General features: G+C 46.9%; 1 protein-coding gene across 1 annotated transcript in view; it reads right to left on the reverse strand.

Annotated features, from left to right (window-relative positions):
- MRC2 (mannose receptor C-type 2) overlaps positions 1-26,966 on the reverse strand; it is a 76,290-nt gene that overhangs the window by 35,476 nt on the left and 13,848 nt on the right. The window contains 9 exon segments of the mRNA XM_083469438.1: positions 8,840-8,947; positions 10,446-10,600; positions 12,202-12,387; positions 13,605-13,748; positions 16,829-16,942; positions 18,885-18,966; positions 18,970-19,049; positions 19,999-20,172; positions 24,375-24,782. Of these exon segments, the coding sequence (XP_083325564.1) occupies positions 8,840-8,947; positions 10,446-10,600; positions 12,202-12,387; positions 13,605-13,748; positions 16,829-16,942; positions 18,885-18,966; positions 18,970-19,049; positions 19,999-20,172; positions 24,375-24,782 (1,451 nt within the window).

Below are 26,966 nucleotides of genomic sequence, written 5' to 3' on the forward strand. Positions count from 1 at the left end.
CTCACAGATCAATGTAGAATTGGGAGAGACCCAAAATATGAAAGATCATATGTGAAAATGAGAACGATTTGGGCATTCCACCCCACCTTATGACGTGGCTTCATTGAACAAACTTATCAAACCAACATTGTCCCTGAATGATGAGTCGACATTGCAAATTGGAAAGGAGCCACACACTTTCTATGTACAGTCCTACCTTGGTTTTTGAACAGCTTAGTTCTCTAACGTTTTGGCTCCAAAACGCTGCAAACCCGGAAGTGACTATTCCGGCTGGTGAACGTTTTTTGGAACCCGAACGTCCGATGGGGCTTCCGATTGGCTGCAGGAGCTTCCTGCATCCAATCAGAAGCTGTGCTTTGGTTTCCGAACATTTTGGAAATCAAACGGACTTCCGGAATGGACTCCGTTCAACTTCCAAGGTACGACTGTGTTATGTACTGAGTTGACTAGGATCCAAAATGCAGCAGTCTGATTGGTCCTAGAACAATGCAGCAGTATGATTGGTCCGCAGGAGCCACCCAATCCAGCTCCAGATGGAAGTGAACCCACAACCTGATTGGCCTACAGGAGAATACCGGAATTAGCCAATCATGTGCAGCCCATTGTGTAAATAATATATATAAAGCAGATATTTGGGGGGAACTTTCATTCCTCCTCACCACTATGAGCTGAATAAAGAGCATGGAATCCACTCTCGACTCCGAGTACATTTCAGACTGTATTTCTGTTCCCTCGTTGCTTTGAGTCATCCACATGATCATTTGAACCCGTGTTCGAAACAGTACTTTGTTAAGGCCACCATCAAGGCTTAGCAAGGCAAGCCACTTGCCATCTGCTGCTGTGAGCTGAGTGTGGCCAGCTTTTGGCAGCCCATCCCACTGACTGCTTTTTAAAGGGGAAATAAGTATTATCCGTTCAAGCTTAGCTCAGCACATTGCTAATGGTGGCTGCATGCTTGTGGTGGTGGAGATGAAATTCAACGCAGTTTAATTAAGAGACCACAACTACCAAGTATGCAAACCTAAGCTCTCAACTAAGGAGGGCAGGCATTTGTTAAAATCACTGTTTATTTTACCATCCCAAGAGAAAATATCAAATAGTTACACCGTTGATCAAAAGCACCTTTGGCTGCAATCCTAAGCACGTTGACCGCTTACTGTAAAAAAATAATAATACTCACACAGACCCCCCCACTCTTTTCAAAACAGAAACTGGAGCGTCTTACAACGCAGGATAAAAACTACAGCAATAAAAGCACAACCAACCATGAAAGCAAAGAACCCCAACATAGTGGAAATAAGAAACTGTTCATGATTAAAACTAAGCACCAGGGCATCACAAGAGAGAATAAAATCCTCAACACTGAATATAAATTTAGCAAATAAATAAAATAACTAGAGCAGGCCTTTTCTGTAGTGGCTCCTCATTTGCGCAATGCTTTCCCCCAGGGAGGTTTGCCTGGTGCCTTCACTTTATATTTTTCAACCAGGCCTTTGACTGATTAATAGTCTACGGCCTTTTAAATGTTTCTGTGGGAAGGTGGGGGTTATCGTTTTTGTTGTTTTGGTTTAATTATTTGCTTGTTTTTTATCTTTGTGAACCGCCCTGAGATCTTTTGATGAAGGGTGGCAAACAAACAAACAAACAAACAAACACGGAGGTACAGCCCTGAGGGCCTTCTGGTGGTTCCCTCACGGCGAGAAGTGAGATTACAGGGAACCAGGGGAAGGGCCTTCTTGGTAGTGGCACCCGCCCTGTGGAACACCCTCCCAACAGATGTCAAGGCAATAAGCAACCATTTTACTTTTAGAAGAAATCTGAAGGCAGCCCTGTTTAGGGAAGTTTTTTTTTAATGTTTAATGCTGTATTGCGTTTTTAATATTTGGTTGGAAGCCGCCCAGAGTGGCAGGGGAAAGCCAGCCAGATGGGCGGGGTATAAGTAATAAATTATTATTATTATAAACAAACAAACAAATGTGGAAGAAGGGCAATCCTCTCCCATCCCTGACTAGCATGCAGGATGCACTTTCTGAGAAATGGGCCCTATGGCTTCACAGTCCCTTCCCATCCCACCCAAAGTAGACCCACTGAATTTGAGCTGCCTATTGTGCTCCCAGCTTAGGAGAGGCTCCAACATCAACAAACCAGAGCTATGAAAGCACTCTGCGGTGGGGTTTGAACTTCTTCCCTTTTCCCTTTTTTCTCTTGCCGAAGGAAGAGAGTTCGCTTCCTCTTCTTAGACTCTTCTGGGCATTGGTAGCTTGGGTTAGGGTGTGGGGATTTCAAGCGGCTTTGATGTGTTTTCCTTCTTCCTTTCTAAACTCTGCAACGTCTTCTCTTTGTGCTGTGACCTTGAAAACTGGTCAGGCAGATGGAGGGGGAATCGTTCAGAAAAAAGCTCCTTTTGAAGGCAACCACAGGGCTCGCTACTATCAACATGCAGCGTGGGAGAAGCCTTTGGAAGGAGGCAGCAAGCAGGCCACAAGAGCGGAGGAGGAGGGCTAAAAGGAGAAGGGATCAAATGAGCAAGGGAGAAGACCAAGGGCAACAAGGAAAGAAACAGGAGAGCAGTTAGGACGCCTTAGCTAGGGAGACACCTGGACCATGCGCAGATGTACCGTATTTTTCGCTCTATAAGACACACCTGACCACAAGACGCACCTAGTTTTTGGAGAAGGAAAAGAAGAAGAAAAAAATTCTGAATCCCAGAAGCCAGAACAGCAAGAGGGATTGCTGTGCAGCGAAAGCAGCAATCCCTCTTGCTGTTCTGGCTTCTGGGATAGCTGCGCAGCCTGCATTCACTCCATAAGATGCACACACATTTCCCCTTACTTTTTAGGAGGGAAAAAGTGAGTCTTATAGAGCAAAAAATACAGTACTTAATGGGGGGTTAGGAGCTGGTCTTCTGAGCTCTGCTGTTAGCATAAATGGCCTATGGCTGGGTCCTCCTAGTTACGAAGGAAACCAGTTGGGAGAATACAGAACCAAGGAAATGTCAGCATGTTGTTGTTTTTTTAAAAAGTCCTGCTGGAAAAGAACAGGGATATCTGGGAAGGAGAGAGGGAGGAGGAAGGGACCTGCTGGACGCCAGCCTTCATCCAAGTTTGCAATGCTGCCTGCGAGGAATGCATCCGCTAGACAGATGGGCTCACCTCTTGCCAAAAACACCATCTTGGTTGCTTTAGGACAAAAGATAGGGAGTGCTGGAGCTTTTGCTAAGCTCTGTGGGCCAGCAACCAGATCGGCAGCCTCTGACAGCTGGAGGAAACATCTGGAATGTTGACAATGGGGAGGGAAAGAAGGGAGGCGAGGAAAAGAGAAGTCCAGAAGTTATCTCCTGCTTGGACTACTGCAAGGGGCTCTACATGGGGCTAGCTTTGAGGGTGACCCGGAAACTACTAATCCAGAATGCGGCAGCAAGACTGGTGACTGGGAGCGGCCGTCGAGGCCACATTACACCGGTCTTGAAAGATCTACATTGGTTCCCAATACGTTTCTGAGCACAATTCAAAGGGTTGGTGCTGACCTTTAAAGCCCTAAACGACCTCAGCCCAGTATGCCTGAAGAAGTGTCTCCACCCCCATCGTTCTGCCCAGACACTGAGATCCAGCGCCGAGGGCCTTCTGGCGGTTCCCTCACTGCAATAAGTGAGGTTACAGGGAACCAGGCAGAGGGCCTTCTCGGTAGTGGCACCTGCCCTGTAGAACGCCCTCCCATCAGATGTCAAAGAGATAAACAACTATCTGATGTTCAGAAGACATCTGAAGGCAGCCCTGTTTAGGGAAGTTTTTAATGACTGATGTTTTAATGTATTTTTAATCTCTTGTTGGAAGCCGCCCGGAGTGGCTGGGGAAACCCAGCCAGATGGGCGGGGTATAAGTAATAAATTATTATCCAGTGGCTTGCGCTTTTTCTTTTTTTACTCTTGTCATATCTCTGGTTGGTCCCCAACTGGCCTTAGGGGAATCAATCACTTTCAGGCTCGTTTTCTCAAATCTGTAAAATGGGAATAAGGTTAACCTACTTGAGTATACTTGTTTTACTCAAGTTTCTTGCCTGGTCTTCACCATAAGGTCCCAGCAATTTTAAAAAGAGCTACTCAAAAGTGTTGGCCTGCGGACGGGTGCCAGTCCATGAGCCACTGGCGGACCGCAGCCCAGGTTGGGTGGAATGGCTCAGGGACCAAATGCGCAGGGGCCATGCTAATCTTCTCTGTATCGTTCCAATTTTAGTATATGTGCTGCCAAAGCGAAAAAATTTAAAGACTACTTGCAGAAATACTGTAAAATTAATGAATGTTAAAGGGATGTTGGATTGTAAATAAGCGGTATTCGTAAAAAGATTAACAAGAATATGTAAATATGGATTGATAATGGTGGAAATATATATTTATAATAAGTTAAGGATAAATGATAGAGGGTAAGGACTTGCTGAATTAAATATCTGAACTGGAATACAAAAAGGGAGGTGTGAGGAGGTCGGGAAACTAATAAATGAAATATAAGATATGAAAATATTGATTCATTTCTTTCTTTCTTCTTCTTTTTAACTGTTTTCTATTTTGCATTTTTCACGTGTTTTGTTTTTGTATATCTGTAGTGTTTTTTTTTCTTTTATCAGGGTTATTCTTTGTTTTTATTCTTTATGTTTAAACTTAGAAACTTTCTATTGTTTGTAAAATTTCAATAAATATTTAAAAAAAACACACAAATGCGGTCCCTTGGCGCAATGGAGCAGGGCTTGCCAGTCCACCACATCAGGTAGTTGGAGAAGCACTGGTTTAAAGTGCAACATGCAAATTGGTTTGAAGCAAATGCAAATCAAAGGAACAGGGTGCCTCCTAAATATATCTATATCGACGTAAAGTGTCAGAAGGCATAGGAAAGAGCTGCACACCTTCAGCATGAAGCAGAAACAATGAAGGGGAACGGAAAAGACGGTTGCCCTGACAGCTACGGTTCCAGACACATTTCAAGGAAACTCTTTATCGTCAAAGAGAACATTTCAAGCTTTGTAATGAAACTGCTTGAGAAGAAGGGAATTCTGCTGCAGCAGACTGCCTAGGTGAGCGGCAGAAAAACAAAGTCGCGAAGCATCTCTGTCTTTGTATTTGGGTGAATGTTTTCTTCTACAGCCAGATCCTTTTCCTTTGGGGTTCAAGAGGCTAAATATATTCATAAAACACAAGGCATATACAAGTCTGCAGGGCATGGGAACACAGCACCCAGAACCCTAGCAATCCTTGCCTCACCCCCCCCCCCAGGGGCTGCCAGCTGGCAGGCTTCACCTCTGGGCTCCCATGTGGGCACACGACTTTTTGCTGCTTCTGTAGCTCTGCAGATCTAGGCAAAGGGCCGAAAAGCACTTGTGTACAGACTCAGCTATGTTCGTGACTTAGAAGAAGTATTATTATTCAAGAATACTTCCTTGTCCCGAGGCTTGAGAGCTGGGGGGGGGGAGTGTTTTGGAGAAAGGAGGAGGATTTGGGTCAGGAGGGGAGAGAGGTACTGCAAACCAGGAAGGCAAGACGTGGGGTTTTCTTCTGCATGGAGTCCAAGCAATGCTGAGACTGAGACACACACACACACACACACACACAAACACACACCTGGCATGGCCCACATGACAGCTGGGCTACTCAAAGCAGTCCAGATGACTCTCCTTTCAAAGACCCACCTTTGGCTGGTATTTATCAGCCTTTGCCAACTTGGTGCCCTCCAGATGTTAGATTCTTAAGAGTTAGAAGGGACCCCTTAGGAGTCATCTAGTCAAACCCATTGCAATAATAATAACAATAATAACAATTTATTATTTGTACCCCGCCCATCTGGCTGGGTCTCCCCAGCCACTCTGGGCGGCTTCCAACCAAGAGTAAAAATACATTAATGCAGGAATCGCAACTAAAGCACCCAATGTTGCTGGACTACAACTTCCATCAGCTCCAGCTGGCACAGCTACATCTGGAGGGAACCATTCGGACTCTTAAAATGGCACACAAAACTTTCCTTAAACGGGAAGGTAGAAAACACAATGGAAAAGAACCAAGTAAAAGCCAGATGAGCAAAAACGAAGGAAGCATCTACAAAGGAAACTTTAGAAGCATCTGCTAGATGAGCCAGAAACAGTGGCGTAGCGTGGGGGGTGCAGGGGGGGCCGGCCGCACCGGGCGCAACATCTGGGGGGGCGCGCTTGCACTCGCAGCTCTCTGGCTCACTCACTCTCTCTCAGTGCAGTGCTGGCTGTGCGAATCCGATCCGAGCCGCTGGGTCGCCGCCCACTGTGGAGGGGGTGGGTGCCAGGCGTGCAGAGCGAGGGACTATCTGGGGGAGGGACAGTGGGGTGGCCGCCCAGCGCAGCGCTGAGCGCAGGAGAGAACCACACCAGACCAGACCAGGCAGCAGCAAGAAGAAGCTGGCAGCGGCGGCAGGTTAGGGGTTAGGGGGCGCAAATTACTTGCCTTGCCCCGGGTTAGGGGACGCAAATTACTTGCCTTGCCCCGGGTGCTGACAACCCACACTACGCCACTGCCCAGAAACCAGCCCAGTGTCTACTGCAACTAGTGACATGGTGGTTTTCAAAGGTGCAGACAACCCCAATGCATTCTGATCCTAGAGAGCAATTCAGAGCTCCCACCACAACTTTTGAGGAATGATGCGGCTTTCCTTCCTGCCCATATCTAAGTCAAGGGACCAGCTGTCCAAAGGCAAAGGTTGCCATTTAATGTTTATAAGAAGTTGGGCAAAGGTTGCCATTTAATGTTTATAAGAAGTTGGGTTCAACTTTTAGCAGGCCAATCTTTTACCCTCATCCCTCAGAGCTAAACAGTGGGTTTACTTAAAGGGGAGCATTAAAACAAGCATATAAACAAACTGACCAATGCTCGTAAACTTCAGCCACTTCTCCTCTCTGTTCTCCTCCACACCCAAACATCAATTCAATTCAAAAACAGTATTCTAAGGAATCTTACAGATTTCTCGTGTCGCGGCTCCCGCCTTCGGACGAAAGCCTTGGGGACTCTCAGCTGGGGGAAAGTCCGAAAGCTTTATCGATAAAATCTGCACACGGTCTTGTGGTGTAGTGGTTAAGAGTGGTGGACTCGTAATCTGGTGAACCAGGTTCGCTTCCCCGCTCCTCCACATGCAGCTGCTGGGTGACCTCGGGCCAGTCACACTTCTCTGAAGTCTCTCAGCCCCACTCACCTCACAGAGTGTTTGATGTGGGGGAGGAAGGGAAAGGAGATTGTGAGCCGCTTTGAGACTCCTTAAGGTAAAGGTAAAGGGACCCCTGACCATTAGGTCCAGTCGTGGCCGACTCTGGGGTTGCGGCGCTCATCTCGCTTTATTGGCCAAGGGAGCCGGCGTACAGCTTCTGAGTCACGTGGCCAGCATGACTAAGCCGCTTCTGGCGAACCAGAGCAGCGCATGGAAATGCCGTTTACCTTCCCGCCAGAGCGGTACCTATTTATCTACTTGCACCTTGACGTGCTTTTGAACTGCTAGGTGGGCAGAAGCAGGGACCGAGCAACAGGAGCTCACCCCGTCGCAGGGATTCGAACCGCCGACCTTCTGATCGGCAAGTCCTAGGCTCTGTCATTTAACCCACAGCGCCACCTGCGTCCCTTTGAGACTCCTTAGGGTAGTGATAAAGCGGGATATCCAAACTCTTCTTCTTCAGCTCAAAGTATAGGATGCGCGGTTTGAAGCATGATACATGGCTTGGCATAACAAAATACCTCTACTTTTAAAGAGCCGGGTGCAGCCGTCAATTGCAAGGCACTCGTCACAAACGGGAAGGCTGGGCTTAAAAGTGTACACACCAGAGTGCAGAGCTGTGTCAGTTTGCACGACACGGATGGCGACCGGACCCGCTCCCTGAACTAGCCCTGCCAGCTCTGCCTCCCCTTCTGTGACCCATGGCAGGCTTGAACTTCATACCCCCCCACCACTCACACCTTGGGACCCCCCTCTGACACAGACAAACATTCCTGCCCCATCCCAGCTGGTGTCACAGGGCCCTTGACAATGCCAGAATTCCCTTAGGTAAAAGCAGTTAATACAGAAACGTGTCACGTCCCCATTTCCAGCTTGCGCTATTGTTGCAGAGTGAGAAAGGCGAGCACATTCCAGCCCTGGCCAGCTGGAAAGGAGATACTCCTTGGACAGCTGAGCTGCACCGGAAAAAGGAAGTCTATATGGACAGCACACATCTGGACAGACAACATGCAGCTGGTACAATGTCTCTCTCAAAGGGCAATAGCTTAGTTTAAACAGAGTACAGGACACGCATCTTGCTTTTATTTTAGAAAGAGTTTACGAACTTCTGGTTTCTTATTTGTTCACCGCTCTGCTCCAAATGAGTGTTTAGAAATTACTTATTGTAACTGTTGAGTGGATTTCTGTTTAATTTTGAAATGCTGATATTTAATATTATTCTATATTGTTTTAATGAATGTTGAATGTTATTTTATTTGATTATGCATATTGTCTTATTTATATGTTAGCCGCTCTGAGCCTGGCTTTGGCTGGGGAGAGCGGGATACAAATTATTATTATTATTATTATTATTATTATTATTATTATTATTATTTCTAAAGCAGCACTTGAAAACACAGAGACTTCTCCTCATCAGTCGCTCGTGAGTCAGAAACCTCACCTGCCTTGGGCAGGACAGGCCTTGGGCCTCATCCTTCTCCTCTCCAGAAGTGCTCATATGTCGACCTGTAGAGGTCTGTTCCCCAAGAGGCAGCCTTTGAACCACAACTCCCAGCCTCCTCTTTTCCCCTTCCTGCGGCCTTCCGCCCTGTCACCTTTGCATGCAACGCCGCCATTGCTCTCTTTACCTTTCTGCAGCCATGGTCCTCCTCTTCTCTCCCCTGGCTCACGCGGCCACGCTTCTTGCAGACGGAAGGCAACGTCAGGTTGCAAGGGCTATCGTTCCACCTCCCCTCCTGGACAGAGAGAGGCAGAGAAGTCCCAGCTCAAGGAAAAGAATTCCCCACAGAAGGCAGCAGCTTCAAAACATGCAACCCAAAAATGTAAGCCTTCCGCCCTACGACGTATACCCAGTCCATCCTTTCTCCCAACCTAGTGCCCTTCGGATCTTGCTGGACTCAAATTATTTAAATTATTTTGCAACTGTGGGGGCACCACCCCTATGTTCTTTTAGGAGCCCTAATCTCACCTTGGTCTAGCAAAGGAGAGCTCCTAATATGAGCACAGGAAATAAATAAATCCATTGAAGGATGCACTGATGAAATTTTATTCTATTTACAAAACAAACACACACACACACAAAAGCCTCAGGACCAATACAGTCCTTTATTGCAGGGAGGAGAACATGTGGCCTTCTGGATACTGCTAAACTACAATTACCATCATGCTTGACCACTGATCACGCTGGATGGGGCTGATGGGAGTTGGAATACAACAACATCCGGAGGGACAAAGCTTCCCCAGCCTTGCCTTATCGGAAGAATTCCGCATAGTTTAGAAGACTTTGATTTCCCCAACCCCCTGCCAAAAAACCCCAGGCTATTTGTCTCTGTGCCCTTCTGCAGCGATACTCCATCTTGCCTGCTCCTACATTTCAATCTAATTTTCTCCTACACATCCTCACTTTCCACTGATCAGTCCTCAGATCTATTCCCTACCCTTGTTTTACTTAATCAGAATTGCAGCAAAAGTTATTCCCAGGTACAGTAGTGGAAAGGGGGGAAACTCTGTAAGAAAATAAACATATGTTCAAGGGATTTGCTGAATTAACAATTTGAACTGGAATACAGAAAAGGGAGGCGTGAGGAGGTCTGGGAAATAAGTAAATGAAAAATATGTGATGGAAAGACTGAATTGTTTTTAACTATTTTTATTTTGTATTTTTCTTTTTCTTCTTTTGTAATTTTTTGAAAATCTCAGTAAATATTTAAAAAAAAAAGAAAATAAACATATGTTCAAGATTATCATTACTGTAAAAAAAAAAAAAGTAAAGGACCCCTGGACGGTTAGGTCCCGTCAAAGGCAACTATGGGGTTGCGGCGCTCATCTCGTTTTCAGGTCGAGGGAGCCAGCATTTGTCCATAGATAGCTTTCTGGGTCATGTGGCCAGCATGACTAAACTGCTTCTGGCGCAACGGGACACCGTGACGGAAACCAGAGCGCACGGAAATGCCGTTTACCTTCCCGCTGCAGTGGTACCTATTTATCTACTTGCACTGGTGTGCTTTCAAACTGCTAGGATATATATACTGCATGAAATTTCTCATTTCTTTGGAGTTGCTGTGGACTGACCACGCAAATGCCTTTCTGTTGCTCCGGAGAGCAGAAATAAAGAACTCTTTCTCTGAACCAACCCTCGGTGTCATTTGACTTCCTTCCTCCCATCCGGGAGCAACGCAGAGCCCACCAATCGGTAAAGTCTAATAAGGCTACACTTCCAGCTCTTACACATACCGGTCCCCAGATGGTCACGCAGTCCTCCAGGCTGTCTCGGAAATTGTTGGGCTCAAAGGGGTGCCAGAATGTGAACTGCACTGGCGTGCCGTCTGACCACTCAAAGCTCATCTGCCGCTTGAGATCGTTCAGGCCAATCCAGAGCTCTTCGACATCTGCCAAAACAAGCAGGGAAAGGGGGGATTTCTACTAAATGAAGAAAAAAAAATCCTCATCTGCCAGTGACTGCCCCACGCAATACACCCAGGCAATACGATACGATATCTTTATTGTCATTGTCCCTTGCAGAACAATGAAATTGAAAACTACAGAAAACTACATAAAAACTACATAAAACTACATAAAAACTACATAAAACTACATAAAACATTCAAACCCCCCCAAAAACTTAAAAAACCCATTTTAAAATGCACTATACTACAGAGACCCCTTATGCTGCGTTTAGAACCAGAATTGCATTTGCGTAGAAACTGTTTCTCAGGCGGCTAGTCCTGGCCTTTATAACCCTATACCTTCTTCCAGAAGGCAGAAGCTGAAAGAGATCATTTCCAGGGTGTGTACTATCCTGCGCTATCTCTGCCGCTTTCTTATGCACCTAGCCACACAAATTTGATCTAAGGTGGGAAGAGTGCACCCAATTATTCTCTCTGCAGTCTTTACAACCCTGGATAGCATGGTTTTTTCCCTGGCCGTGCAGCTCCCAACCAGTTCCCAACCAGCTTTTCTCAACCAGTTCCCTCTGGTTTGTGAGCATTTAGCAAAACACTTGATCCTCCTGAGGAATAGAAAATTGGGGAAGAGGCAGATATAGCTCCCTATAGAAGTAGTGGAGCATTTCCCTGCTGTAGCTCCTCCCCATAACCTTCACTCTCCTCGATTTTGCTCTTCCAGACTGTGACATTTCAAAACGATTTTCCAGACCCCGCGGCATGTTTATCCATTAAACATTTATTCAGTGCTTTAAAAAAAAATAAATCCAGATTTTCTAAAAGACTCCCCTTTTAACACCCTGTGCTCAAGGCGAATAGCTTCAAGATTGTCCCCAAAACATCTGGATGGCGAGATGGGAGGGAGGCAACTTTGTGATTGTCACAAGAGCCAGCCAATCAGCATTCTGCACAGCCAGCTTCTCCTGGAGAGAATCAGCTTGATACATTTTGGAAGTGTGTGCAGATATAAAAGGAGCAACTCTGGTTCTACAGCAGAGTCACTGCTCGATATTCAACTAAGCTTTTGCTCGCATTAAAGAAAAGTTAAATCAGAGATAATCCACATGTTGTTGTTGTTTAGTCGTGTCCGACTCTTCGTGACCCCATGGACCAGAGCACGCCAGGCTCTCCTGTCTTCCACTGCCTCCCGCAGTTGGGTCAAACTCATGCTGGTAGCTTCAAGAACACTGGCCAACCATCTCGTCCTCTGTCATCCCCTTCTCCTTGTGTCCTCCATCTTTCCCAACATCAGGGTCTTTTCCAGAGAGTCTTCTCTTCTCATGAGGTGGCCAAAGTATTGGAGTCTCAGCTTCAGGATCCGTCCTTCCAGTGAGCACTCAGGGCTGATTTCCTTCAGAATGGATAGGTTTGATCTTCTTGCAGTCCATAGGACTCTCAAGAGTCTCCTCCAGCACCATAATTCAAAAGCATCAATTCTTCAGCAATCGGCCTTCTTTATGGGATAATCCACATACACACAAGCAAACACACACACACACACACACACACACACACACACACACAGAGTGTGACACAGAATTGCTTACCTTGCTTGATTTGCTTGGTAACAAACTCCAGTTCGTTGAGGGTGTGGATGCTGACCAGATCCCCTTCGCTCCGCAAGCAGGTCTTTTTGGCATCTGGCCAGCTCTTCTTTTCACTGATCAAGCGGTAGCAGTTGGTCTGGAAAGGCTGCCAGCTTGGATCACAGTCAACCTTCACATCAGACTCTACTGCAATTGGGGAAAGCAAAGCTTTGCGTAAGCAGTATCCAGGGAAAGCTGTGGGACCAATATTTTAATTAGGAGCTCACACCCAAGACCCGCAACCCAGAAAGCAGAAATTTCACATGCCCTCCACGAACAAACTAGCAAGCATCTTCATCGTATAGGTTCTGTCGTGTGCTGAAGAGACACACCTCTTTCACTCTGGCCTCTGTCAATTAATGGGGTTATTGTTTTTTTAAGGACTCACTTCTTCCACACTGTGCTGTTTTACTTGTTCTTTTATCATTGCATGCACAGTCGTAACTTGGCTTTTGAACAGCTTAGTTCTCAAACGTTTTGGCTCCCAAACGCCGCCAACCCGGAAGTGACTGTTCCAGTTTGCGAACTATCTTTGGAAGCCAAACATCCGACGGTGCTTCTGATTGGCTGCAGGAGCTTCCTGCAGCCAATCAGAAGTCATGATTTGGTTTCCGAACGTTTTGGAAGTCGGACTTCCGGAACGGATTCTGTTCGAATTCCAAGGTACGACTGTAAACCTTTTCCCTTCTTTTATTTAGTTTTGATTTATTGGGGCCTTACAGGGTAGGCCAGGTCAGAAATAGTAAAAAGTAAATAAATATATGAATCCAAAAGGCTCCATCTAACAGAGAGGTAATAAAATCCTTCAAACTACAGGCCCTGTAGCCAATGCAGATGAAAGTGTAAAATTCCCCTCCCTCCTCACTTAGACCCTCTAGGACTGCCTGGCACTTTTTCTACAAACCGACATTGCTTGCCTACTTCCTTCCAACCAACTCCATGTATTTCTGCCCCTAAATCCAGCAAGATGTTTTCCACCAGGTCTCCCTCCTTCATTTTCCCCTCAGGATTTTGTCTTTTTCTCTCAACAGCACTGCTTGAAAGCTTCTTCTGCCCACTCTCTGCTTTATAGTCATGCTTTCCCCTAGGCCTACTCTTCCTGTTCAGCTTCAGCCAGGAAAAAAAAAAAGACCGCAGTTAAACTGCCCTTTCACTCGTCTCACAGAAGCTGCGCTCTTTGCAGCATTCCGTTCCCGACACTCACTTCTACTCCAAACAGTCAGCACATGTTTCACGGACATTCCGTGACATCAGAACAGCTCGGCCAATAGTTGTTGGGGTTGCAGAAAGGCAGGCATGAGATAGGTGGCTTTCAGATCATGATATATATACGTCAAACCCATCGCTTTCTGCATATTACTCACGTAAGAAGTATATATTAGAAGTGGCATTGGGTTTCTTCTTGCAGATGTAAGGCAGGGCCATGCTGCAGTCGCGGTTCTGCCACTCCCCTGACGACTCTGTCCGTATCACCCCACAGTTTTCTTCGCTGGGGTTGTCAGGCTGATCTGCAAGGGGCGGCAGGGGGAGATCACCAACCTTTGCAACTACAGCTGTTATTTACCCAGAAAAGCACAGCCTGACAGTGCTTTGCTGTGCGGCAAGAGGCAAAACCACACCAGAGGATGTCACCTGAGATCAGTTCTGAATCTCAAATATAGAGGCTGCACACACCCATTTAAAACACATGGCTCCCCCCCCCCCAAAAAAAAAGAATAATGAGAACTGTAGCTCATGCCATCACTGAACTATAATTCCCATAAAAAAGTACAGTTTTCAGGATTTTGGGTGGAATCCTGTGCTTTAAATATATGGTGTGGAGGCAGCCTATGCATTTACAGTGGTACCTCGGGTTACAGACGCTTCAGGTTACATACACTTCAGATTACAGACTCCGCTAACCCAGAAATAGTACCTCGGGTTAAGAAGAAAAAGAAGAGGGGTTTGGATTTGATATCCCGCTTTATCACTACCCGAAGGAGTCTCAAAGCGGCTAACATTCTCCTTTCCCTTCCTCCCCCACAACAAACACTCTGTGAGGTGAGTGGGGCTGAGAGACTTCAGAGAAATGTGACTGGCCCAAGGTCACCCAGCAGCTGCATGTGGAGGAGCGGAGACGCGAACCCGGTTCCCCAGATTACGAGTCTATCGCTCTTAACCACTACACCACACTGGCTCTCTAAGAACTTTGCTTCAGGATGAGAACAGAAATCGCGTGGCGGCAGCGGGAGGCCCCATTAGCTAAAGCGGTGCTTCAGGTTAAGAACAGTTTCAGGTTAAGAACGGACCTCCAGAACAAATTAAGTACTTAACCTGAAGTACCACTGTGTTCCAATGAGAATCGGAATAAGGAATGCACTTTGGATGCTGTTGTTGAGACTTGGAAGAGGCAGCCAGTGGGGCAGCTAGGGTTGTGCCTTCTGGATGAACTCCCAAGGCCCCACAACCCAGCCACCCACAATTACAGCAGGCGATGGGGCAGTGGCAAACAGGCTTGGTGTCAGCACCTGGGGGCCATGGGTCACTGGGGCCAATGCTGGTTGCTGCAGTATCCTTAAGACTCATAGAATTGTAGAGTTGGGAGAGATATTCAGGATCCAACCCCCCCACAGTGAAGTCCCATACTGAGATCAGACCTGCAACCATGCTCTAAAGCAGGGGTCAGCAAACTCTTCCAGCAGGGGGGCGGTCCACTGTCCCTCAGACCTTGTGGGGGGCCGGACTATATTGGGGGGGGGTGAATGAATTCCTATGCCCCACAAATAACCCAGAGATGCATTTTAAATAAAAGCACACATTCTACTCATGTAAAAACACGCTGATTCCCGGACCGTCTACAGGCCTGATTTAGAAGGCGATTGGGCCATATCCGGCCCCGGGGCCTTAGTTTGCCTACCAATGCTCTAAAGAACTGAGCTATCCAGGTTCATCCCTTGATCTTCTTGCTTTAATATATATATACAGTGGTACCTCGGGTTAAGTACTTAATTCGTTCCGGAGGTCCGTTCTTAACCTGAAACTGTTCTTAACCTGAAGCACCACTTTAGCTAATGGGGCCTCCTCCTGCTGCTGCGCCGCTGGAGCACAATTTCTGTTCTCATCCTGAAGCAAAATTCTTAACCCGAGGTACTATTTCTGGGTTAGCGGAGTCTGTAACCTGAAGCATATGTAACCTGAAGCGTGTGTAACCCGAGGTACCACTGTAGCAGGAATAAGAGAAGATGGGACGGCCGTTTGGGAATGGCAATATGGCCTTCTATAAGCTTGCACTCCTTCCTTATCTTTCAAACTGAACACTCTGGGAAGCACCCATTCAATGTCTCTTTTATTTTATATACATTTGTAAGGGCATTTGTAAGGGCACTTTAGCTAATGGGGCCTCCTGCTGCTGCTGCACTGCTGGAACAGGATTTCTGTTCTCATCCTGAAGCAAAATTCTTAACCCGAGGTACTATTTCTGGGTTAGCGGAGTCTGTAACCTGAAGCATATGTAAACCGAGGTACCACTGTACAGAGAGAGAGAGTGTGTCAAGAAATGGCCAAGCACCAATGTACAGAATGCTCGTTTCATTATTTACTTTAGAACCACTACATCCTTTTCCATAACAAGCAAATATGATGCTTATTCCCAAGTACATCCATTCAGCAGAAGCAAACCCCATTTTATTCCCGTAGTCCAGATGGCTAGTTTAAAATGAGAAACTCCACATGCTCCTTAAAAAAATAAAATAAATCAGAATTCACAAAGTGTTTCTTGCTCTGATTTATCAGAAACGTAGAAGCAGTTTTAAAGTATGGAGGAGAGCTGGGAGGGGATGGAGAAGAGAAATGTGAATTGTTTGCTTCACAACTGCCCACAATACACATGGGCGTCAAAAGCCCCTCACTGCAAAAAAGAAGAAGAAGAGGGGGAAAGGTCACTAAGTCTGGGGTTTTAAATTATCTAGCTGTATCACTGAAGGCAGGAGAGAATTTATACTGCACAGCTGAAGAGCTTGATTTGCCAACTGTGACCCAAGTTCAAGTGACTGCTCACGGTTGACATTTGTGGGGTACCTTTGGCCAAACCAGTATCAGAACTGTCACAACACTTTGTATTCCAAAAAGTGATATAGTAGCACTAAGGTAAGGTAAAGGGACCCCTGATAGTTAAGTCCAGTCGTGAATGACTCGGGTTGCGGTGCTCATCTCGCTTTATTGGCCGAGGGAGCCAGCGTTTGTCCGCAGACCGTTTTTCCGGGTCATGTGGCCAGCATGACTAAGCCACTTCTGGCAAAACCAGAGCAGCGCTCGAAAACGCCGTTTACCTTCCCGCCAGAGCGGTACCTATTTATCTACTTGCACTGGCGTGCTTTCGAACTGCTAGGTTGGCAGGAGCTGGGACCGAGCAATGGGAGCTCACCCCGTCGCGGGGATTCGAACCGCCGACCTTCTGATCGGCAAGCCCAAGAGGCTCAGTGGTTTAGACCACAGCGCCACCTGCATAAAATTAGTCTCCAGCAAATACCAACAGCCCATGCCAGCCATGTGCTCATTTGTCAATTCAGTGGGATAATTCACCCATCCTCTTGGTATTTTTCTTACTTACCACTCTCCCAGTTAAGGAACTTCAAAGGTGAGTTGTCTGACCACTGCCAGCCCCCGTTGAGGTCCAGATCATTAAGCCCAATCCACAGTGTGGAACCATATCCCGTTAGCAGTCCTGGTGTAGACAGGAAAAGGGCAGTCAGATCCTCCACCTTCTCAGAGTAAGACACATGCAGCAACACAATCACTTCCTGGTCCCTGACAGAACCTAGACCCCACTTCCTCCAGCCACAGAGACCTCCTTAAATCTTGGACGCTTGCCCTGCTGACCACATAACACAGCCTGATTGTCCCCAGATCCTATCTCTCTCATTTGCAAGAAGAGCCTGCCAGCTTTCCTTCTCTTCCGATACTCAAGAGATTCTGAATTTCTGCAGCAATACAGTCAAACCTCGGTTGTCGAACATAATCCGTTCCGGAAGCCCATTCAGCTTCCAAAACGTTTGACAACCGAGGTGCGGCTTCTAAAAAACGTTCGAAAACCAGAGCATTTACTTCCAGGTTTTCGGTGTTTGGGAGTCGAAACGTTCCAAAATGGAGGCGTTCGGTATGCAAGGTTAGACTGTACTGAAGAGCTGTTCCGCCTGGCCTTTGGTTTGGACTCAGCCTGACCCTTATGTTTATTTCCCCTTATAGTCTTGATTTATCGGCTACCTTTAAAATGAGGCTGCATTTTAAATTGCATTTTAACCTGTATTTTAATTTTTCTTTTCTTTTCCCCCTATTACATTTTTACTGTGATTTTATTGGTGTTAGCCGGCCTGAGCCCGGCTCTAGACAGGGAGGGTGGGGTATAGATGATGATGATTATTATTATTATTATTTGAGAGAGACTGTGAGGGGAGAGACTCCATCAGGCAAGGCCTCCTTCCACCTGCCTCAATGTGTATTGCATTGTTTTATGTACTGAGGCAATTATTGTAACTGTTGAGTGGATTTCTGTTTAACTTTTATATGTTGATATTATTTTATACTATTCTAATGGTTGTTGAATGTTGCTTTTTTGATGTAGGTTGCCTATTTTAAAGTTATGTTTTATTATCATTTTTTTCTGTATTGCATTCGATTGTTATAAGGTGTACATTTTTTGTTTCTTCAGCTTGTAAACCACCTTGAGTATTGTAAGATAGAAAGGCGGTATACAAATTTAAAATGAAATGAAATCCGCTGCAGAATCTCAAGTGATCACAGAACTGCCAGCTCCAAATCTCCTGTCGCTGTTCAGAAAGACATTTGCACATATGTTATACAGTGATTGGCCCACTTTCCCAGAGTCAGTCTTCATTACAGCCCCTTCCCAAACCGAGTTCCCACTCACTGAAGTAGACCAGGAGAACAAACATGACTGGAACGGCCTTTTGCTGGTACACAGGGAGAAAGGCAAGTCAGGGCATCCTGTACACTTTTGGAAGCAGGGTGTGATGGCCTGGGAATCTGTTTCAGAAGCTGAATCTGAGGAATCCCAGCCTGCACAGGAGTCCCCGCCTCCAGGGCCGGCTGAGCAGGGGCAGGGGCTTGAATCGGAAGGGCCCTCACCTGTGCCAGGTCCTCAGGAGCAGGCACCAGGTGAATCCACTCTGGCTCCGGAGGTGGTTGAGGACCCATTGCCTGCAGGTGCTCCTCTCCCAGCCCTGTCAGGGGAAGGCGAAGCTGCCCCTAGGTCCAGTAACCCTCCAGCCTCTCCTGAGCTTCAGAGGCTCAGGGCAGAGAGGCGGAGGGAACTAAGTTCTCTCAGGAGGAGTGCTCACCTTAAGGCCAGGAGAGGCGAGTCACCTGTGGGCCGGGACCGCCCTAGGCCTCAGAGGAGATAAAGGCCAGTCAGCCCAGTCCCAGGTTGCGGGAGCAACATCATTGGTATTCTGTTCCTGCCAGCACCCTGACCTGCTCTCCTGAGTTCCTGACCAGGCCCGGCTTCTTGCTTTGGACCCCGCTTTGCCCTTGGTGGACAGTCTCCAGACCCTTGACCCAGGACCGGACTCTGACCACGCCTCTCGGTAACCCCCCCCCCCAGGTCCAGCACACAGGGACTTCTTCAGTTCCCTGTGCCCATTGCTCACCATTGATGTAGGTCTGTTCGTGGACCTCTGTGATGCTCAGCAGGCTGGCCCCTTGCTGCTCACAACTCTTCCCAGCCTCCTGTCAAGACAGGGTGGACTGGAAGTTGAACTGGTAGCAGCTGTTGGTGAGCTGGTCCCTGTCCCAAAATGTATCGCAGTCATCGCCTAAGAGGACAGACAAAGAAAGAAAGAAAGAAGGGCATTTACTACTGCAAGTTAACGTGGTCAACAGACACCATTTGCAGGTAGTATCAAAGGGGAGTTGTCCCTTTTGAAGAACACAATGGAATGGGAGGTGGAAAGAAGACACACACACACATATACAGTGGTACCTCGGGTTACATATGCTTCAGGTTACATACGCTTCAGGTTACAGACTCCGCTAACCCAGAAATAGTACCTTGGGTTAAGAACTTTGCTTCAGGATGAGAACAGAAATTGCGTGCTGGTGGCACAGCAGCAGCGGGAGGCCCCATTAGCTAAAGTGGTGTTTCAGGTTAAGAACAGTTTCAGGTTAAGAACGGACCTCCGGAACAAATTAAGTACGTAACCAGAGGTACCACTGTGTGTGTGTGTGTGTGTGTGTGTGTGTGTGTGTACACACACAATTTTTATTAAAATTTCTGTTTTACAATTTAAAATACTTATTTTACACCCCTGAGATATCAATGACTTCCCTTCTTCTCTTTCCATGGTTCATTTTACATATCATAAAGGTAAATGGTAAAGGGACCCCTGACCATTAGGTCCAGTCGTGGCCGACTCTGGGGTTGCGGCGCTCATCTCGCTTTACTGGCTGAGGGAGCCGGCGTACAGCTTCTGGGTCATGTGGCCAGCATGACTAAGCCGCTTCTGGCGAACCATAGCAGCACACAGAAATGCCATTTACCTTCCTGCCGGAGTGGTACCTATTTATCTACTTGCACTTTGACGTGTTTTCGAACTGCTAGGTGGGCAGGAGCAGGGACCGAGCAATGGGAGTTCACACCGTCGCAGGGATTTGAACTGCCAACCTTCTGATCAACAGTTGGCACAACCATCTGTTCACTCCTGTGGTTTGGCTGCTACATGCCCATCGGTCCCCGTGATTTCCCGCCCCACAGAAGCAGCTTACTCTTAATGGGGCAGAACCCCCATCTTTCATCTTTGCCGTAATCCTGTGTGGTGGCACACCAGAGGTGACCATCTCCACGCCCCATGCTGGTGCAGTCATAGAACCACTGGTTGTCATACTTGAAGGGGATGGTACAGGGCTTCCCGTGAGAGTTGCCTTGAATGGTGTAAATTTCTGGAGGAAGAGAAGAGAGAGATAAAACACACAGAGAGAAAGAGCTCCTATGGAGAGTCCTTCTTTGATATGGAGAGAGAGAGAATGCTTATCATTTAACCCCAAAGGCCTTGGCAACCTACAGGTGAAACTCGGAAAATTAGAATATCATGGAGAAGCTCTTCTGCATTGCTGGGTCTCATGTCTCTCATCTGTCTCTTGACTAATCTCTTTTCTGGTGAGAGCAGCTTTTGCATCTCATTTGGAAACCAAGGACCCAGAGTCTGGAGGAAGAATGGGGAGTCACACAATGCCAGATGCTTGAAGTCCAGTGTGAAGTTTCCACAGTCTGTGTTGATTTGGGGGGCCATGTCATCAGCTGGTGTTGGTCCACTGTGCTTCATTAAGTCCAGGGTCAATGCAGCCGTCTACCAGGAGATTTTGGAGAACTTCATGCTTCCTTCCGCAGACGAGCTTTATGGGGATGCTGACTTCATTTTCCAGCAGGACTTTGGCACCTGCCCACACTGCCCAAAGTACCAAAACCTGGTTCAATGCCCATGGGATTACTGTTCTTGATTGGCCAGCAAACTCGCCTGACCTGAACCCCATAGAGAATCTATGGGGCATTGCCAAGAGAAAGATGAGAGACATGGGACCGAGAATTGCAGAAGAGCTGAAGGCTGCTATTGAGGCATCCTGGTCTTCCATAACACCTCAGCAGTGCCACAGGCTGATAGCATCCATGCCACGCCGCATTGAGGCAGTAATTGATGCAAAAGAGGCCCAAACCAAGCACTGAGTACATATGCCTGCTTCTACTTCTCAGAGGTCCAATATTGCTCTATTTGCAGTCCTTGTTTTGCTGATTTCGTTTAAAATTCTAATTTTCTGAGATGGTTAATTTGGGCTTTTCATCAGCTGTACGCCATGATCATCACAATTATAACAAATAAAGGCTTGACATATCTCGCTTTGCATGTCATGAGTCTATCTCTAATATATTAGTTTCACCTTTTAAGTTGAATTACTGAAATTAATGAACTTTTCCACAATATTCTAATTTTCCGAGTTTCACCTGTATGTTCTTGCAGCCCTAAGTTAACATTCAACACACTATTCCACAACTCCTCCGGCTAGCTGTGCCCTCACAGCATACCCTGCCTGACTTCAAATTAATCCAGCACATATTTGGGCTGGCGGGCTGCTCCACTGAGCACATGATGACATTTTTTCCACATGCGCCGAGAGTATGCGCACACTGCGCTACCAAAACAAACATAAAAATCCTGCATCAAGCAGACACAGGGCTTGTTTGTTAGTGGAAGGATGCTGACTGAAGCACAGCTGGCTGAAAAAGCTTCAAGGTCATCAAACTAGCAGAAGGCAAAGACATCAAATAAGACCATTTGCATCTGATCCCCTAAATAATCAGCAGGGAAACTGATCTCTCACAGGGTTTGGAAATGTACATGCGTTGGGCTTAATTCCCAAAGCAAAAGGTTTAGTCTATTTACTGCGGCAAAAATAGGAGACACTTAAAAAAGGTCCTCCCGACTATTCAATCCAGAATTGGATCGCAAGGTTTTGGGGTTTGGCATTGTCTGAAAAGTTAGCACATCAAAAGCCGACTGGGAAGAGGCAAAGCTAAACAAGAACTTCTTTGAAATGCGATTCCCCCCTTCCTCTCCTAATATATCAGCAACACAGAGGTGGTGAGGATTTGCCCTCTGTGAGCTCATTTGTCCTTTCAGAAAGACACACTGACTTGACTTATGAATTTTGGGCTACGACTCTATTCATATTCGTAAACCGCTCTCTGGTCCAAGTTCTGAGTTTCTTGTTCATTTGGTCACCTTGCAATACATGTATATGTACTCAGGTATTTTTTCTCTCCCAAAAAAGTCTGCATCAACATAGCCCAAATTTTCTGCCAAAGAACAACTCAGTTCCATGAAGTAAATAAATTACTCAAATTAAACAAAAATGGCATTTTTGTCCTGCACTTATTTTGAAGAAAGGTTAAAGAGCACTGGAACACTGATTCTCTGGAAATTCGGTCCTCCATCTAGCGCCTTAGATTCTATCAGGTACCTGCCTAGGTACCTCTGCCTATCTTTGCAGCCTTGAGGGACAGAAAAGCAACCTTTCACAGAACAGTTCGGTTCCACATCACAGAGTGGTTTTATGCTGCAATTTAGAACACACATAGGTTTTGTGAAAGAGGGTTCCATCCAGGCTAAATTAGTTGAACTTTAATCCTGCGCTCATTTTAGTGGAACCTTGGTTAGTCATGGCTAACTTTCCTCGCTGGAAATCAAAGGGTGCTCCCAGACAGGGACAATTTAGCAGCACAGAATCGCTGTTCTGATTTAAGCTGGAAGTGGAATAGCCACTCTAATACCCTGTAGAGCCAAAGGGCAATCTCTCTTTCCCCAGCCCTGTAAGTTAAGAGAGAGAGAGAATCTGCTCTGGGACCACTGTGTGAGGATAAAAAAGGTAAAGGGACCCCTGACCATTAGGTCCAGTCGTGGCCGACTCTGGGGTTGCGGCACTCATCTCGCTTTATTGGCCGAGGGAGCTGGCATACAGCTTCTGGGTCATGTGGCCAACATGACTAAGCCGCTTCTGGCGAACCAGAGCAGCACATGGAAATGCCGTTTACCTTTATCTACTTACACTTTGTGCTTTCGAATGGCTAGGTTGGCAGGAGCAGGGACCGAGCAACGGGAGCTCACCCCGTCACGGGGACTCGAACCGCTGACCTTCTGATCGGCAAGTCCTAGGCTCTGTGGTTTAACCCACAGAGCCACCCGCGTCCCTACTGTGTGAGGATAAAGGATTACAAACTCTCTCCCCCTGCCTGACTACCAATCACAGTTGCCTTCAACTGCAGTCTCTCTTTTTGGCGGTGGGGGAACCAGATTTAAAGGTAGTATTATTTAGGTAAATGGAAGCTGATTCGGAGGAGAGCTAGACCCTAGAGAAGGAAATGGTTAGAACGCAATCGACAAAACAGCTAAGCAATCTCCAAAGGCCATATGATCTAACCCAGGCATGGCCAAACTTGGCCCGCCAGCTGTTTTGGGGACTACAATTCCCATCATCCCTGACCGCTGGTCCTGTTAGCTAGGGATGATGGGAGTTGTAGTCGCAAACCAGCCAAAATTGTAATGAAATGGATCATCTAAACCTGGAGAAAATGTACAACTGTTCTATTGAGCTATAAAGGTCAGAATTTTTGAGCTATGAATAAAAACAAAATCTGAACTGCAAACATGCTTATTTTATTTCGTAAAATTTGTACACAGCTTGATTGGGGGGGGGGCAAAAAAAAAAGCCTCAAAGGGGTTGACGAAAAGATAAAGCGGGGGATGCAGATTCCTCGTTGAAAGTCAGTAAAAGCACAGCTATTTCACAGCAGCGGCCCAGTGTGGAAACAGCCAGAAGGCAAGCAACTTAACCTGGATTCAAACTAAAGCAATTTAAACCACAATTTCACTATGCAGCTGTTTCCAATGCAAACTGAGGCTGATGTTTGAACTTAAGCGTTATTTAGACTGAATGGTGGTCGGTGGCTTTGGCGACGGCCCAGACTTTGGCAAAATGAAACTCAAGAGAGACAGTTAAAATATGGTGGGAACGCAGCGAGCGTCGCGGAAGAGAGGGAAAAGAATCAAGGACCCATCTTTCAGAAACACAGCACCATTTCCCCGTTTGCTTTGGCTTTTACAAACAGTTGGAAATTTTACGATTGCTGGCGCTCCGCTCAACTATGATTTGCAGAGCAATCCTAAGCTCTGAAAACTCCTACGACTCCGTGCGGAACGTAGAAGGAACCACTTCTGCTTTGCTAGACCCAGCACTGGTGCGGCTGAGAGAGCCGCCTTCTGAATTCGCACAGCAAACCCGTGAAACACATACAGTGGTACATTGGTTCTCGAATTAAATCCATTCTGGGAGTCCGTTTGACTTCAGAAAACGTTTGAAAACCAAGGCGCGGCCTCCGATTGGCTGCAGGAGCTTCCTGCACTCAATTGGAAGCTGTGTTGGACGTTTGGCTTCTGAAAAATGTCCGCAAACCAGAACACTCACATTTGGGTTTCAGCATTCAGGAGCCAATTTGTTTTGGAGTCAATCCGTTCGACTACCAAGGTACCACTGTGCTACCAGCAGCAGCAAAGAATGAGAAAGAAGTTTCAATCCTCTACTAGAGGCTTTACCCGAATACGGCCTGGAGCACAAATCTTCATCGTGGCCATAGATCTTCCACTGGCCTCCTCGTGCCTGATCGCCCCTCTCCGATGGTGTCAGTGACCAGTTCCCCAACCTGGAGCTCAAATACTGGGAAAGCTGGTCACCCATGCTCCGGCAGTTCCACCGCATGTTGACAGATTCCCGGTCGCACTCATAGGTGCCTAGTGCCTGGGCTGTTGCGCTGGAGTTTGAAGACTTCCAGGAGACCCCCAAGCACTGCATGGTCCCAACGTTGAAAAGCCGGTTCCGGGAAACCCATTTCCACTTCTGGGCTGGGAGGCTGGTGTTGCAACTCTTGGAAATTTTCACTAGAGAGTCCTTAGTCTCCAAGCAGCCTTGAAGACCACTGCTATAGATGAGGAATATCCCAGAGTCTGTGGAAATTAAAACAAAATACAGTCATACCTTAGGTTACAGACGCTTCAGGTTGCGTTTTTTTGAATTATGGACCTGCCGAAACCCAGAAGTACCAGAACGGGTTACTTCCGGGTTTCGGCGGTCGCACATGTGCAGAAACGCTAAATCACGCTTTGCGCATAAGTGCCGAATCGCTAGCCGCGCTTGCGCAGACACGCCACTGTGGGTTGTAAACGTGCATCCCGCATGGATGACGTTCGCAACCCGAGCGTCCACTGTATACTTTTTATATACAGTGGTACCTTGGGCTACATATGCCTCAGGTTACATACGCTTCAGGTTATAGACTCCGCTAACCCAGAAATATTACCTCGGGTTAAGAACTTTGCTTCAAGATGAGAACAGAAATCGTGCAGCGGTGGCGCAGCGGCAGCAGGAGGCCCCATTAGCTAAAGCGGTGCTTCAGGTTAAGAACAGTTTCAGGTTAAGAACGGACCTCTGGAACGAATTAAGTTCTTAACCCGAGGTACCACTGTATAAAAAAACCCTCCATGTAGTTAGCAACTCCCTGTCACAGACAGGACCATCCTCACAACACACAGGTCAACCCACTAATTCAGAGGCCAGGTTGCTCATCAAGGCAAGACAGTTTGAACCTATTATACTGATCCTAGCCTGACTGCACTGGCCGACAATTAAGTTTATGAGCCCAAATCAAAGCGCTGGTTTTGACCTACAAAGCTTTAAAAGACTCAGGACTGCAATATCTCAAGGGCCGCCTCTCCCCCATATGAACCGACCCGGGCCCTGCAATAATAATCATCTGAGGCCCTCCATGAGAGTTCCGGAGGGTGACAACATGAGACGGGGCCTTTCCTGCAGTGGCTCCCCGTTTGCAGCATGCTCTCCCCAGAGAGGCTCACCTGGGGCCTTCATACCGTACCTTTAGGCACCAGTCAAGTGTTACATTCTACTCAGGATGCGAACGGGGCTCCGGAACGGATCCCGTTCGCATCCAGAGGTACCACTGTACTGTACTTTGTGTTCTTATTTTGTAATTTTATGTTCCCCTGTGATCTTTGGAGAAAGGTTAGTATACACATTTAATAAACAAATGCATGAAATGAAATGAAAACATGAGTAAGAGCAGGCATAATGTGGAATAGTGCCCAGATCTGGTGGGATCTGCTTTCAATAGCCCCATATTGGTAGCAAACAGCTCTGCAGGAATCAAGTACGAGGTAGTTTCCCAGATGGCAGGGGCAGCCAACCAACCAGAATAGTACTGTATACAACCACCTCTGACTATGAAAACATGCATTCTTGCAGAACCGCATTTTACTTGCTGCTTTGCTTAAAACCCCAAACGGTTATTAAAACCTGCAATTACCTTCTTGCACCAAGCCAACCTCTTTAGCAAAGTTTCTCACAAGACACAGGCCATAGCTGGAGTCGGGCTTTTGCCTTGTTTCTGGCTTTAAGGGCAAAGTTTTCAGCTGATGAGATGTTGCTTCTAGATTTTATACAATGTGCTGTTCCAATGACCATAACACTCCCGTCAGCAGAATGTGGGGGGAACCGGTTTTCCTCCTGTAGCTGCCCTCCCTCCATAATTCTGCTCCAAAGGGTTGGGAACCCTCCACAGGGAATCGCCAGAAATCGATTGCTTCCATGTCCTGCTGACGGAAGCCATACTAACACCACAAGATACAACCATCTCAAACCCTCCAAGCGTCCCTATTTCCCAGGAACAGCCCCAAAATTACAGAAGCCGTTTCAGATTTGATCCCTGAATGTCCCGCTTTTCCTTAGGACGTCCCTATTTTCCTCAGAGAAATGTTGGAGGGTATCAGGGTGGATTTGATTTAAATCAAATCTATTTAAATCACGATTTAAATTACTAGTCGCTGTGGTCTAAACCACTGAGCCTCACAGGCTTGCCGATCAGAAGGTCGGTGGTTCGAATCCCCGCGACGGGGTGAGCTCCCGTTGCTCGGTCCCTGCTCCTGCCAACCTAGCAGTTTGAAAGCACGCCAGTGGTGTCCAGTTCTGGGCACCACAGTTCAAGAAGGACACTGACAAACTGGAACGTGTCCAGAGGAGGGCAACCAAAATGGTCAAAGTCCTGGAAACGATGCCTTATGAGGAACGGCTAAGGGAGCTGGGCATGTTTAGCCTGGAGAAGAGGAGGTTAAGGGGTG

Source organism: Podarcis liolepis (assembly GCF_965112155.1).
Source record: "Podarcis liolepis genome assembly, chromosome: 13".
NCBI classification, from domain to species: Eukaryota; Metazoa; Chordata; class Lepidosauria; order Squamata; family Lacertidae; genus Podarcis; species Podarcis liolepis.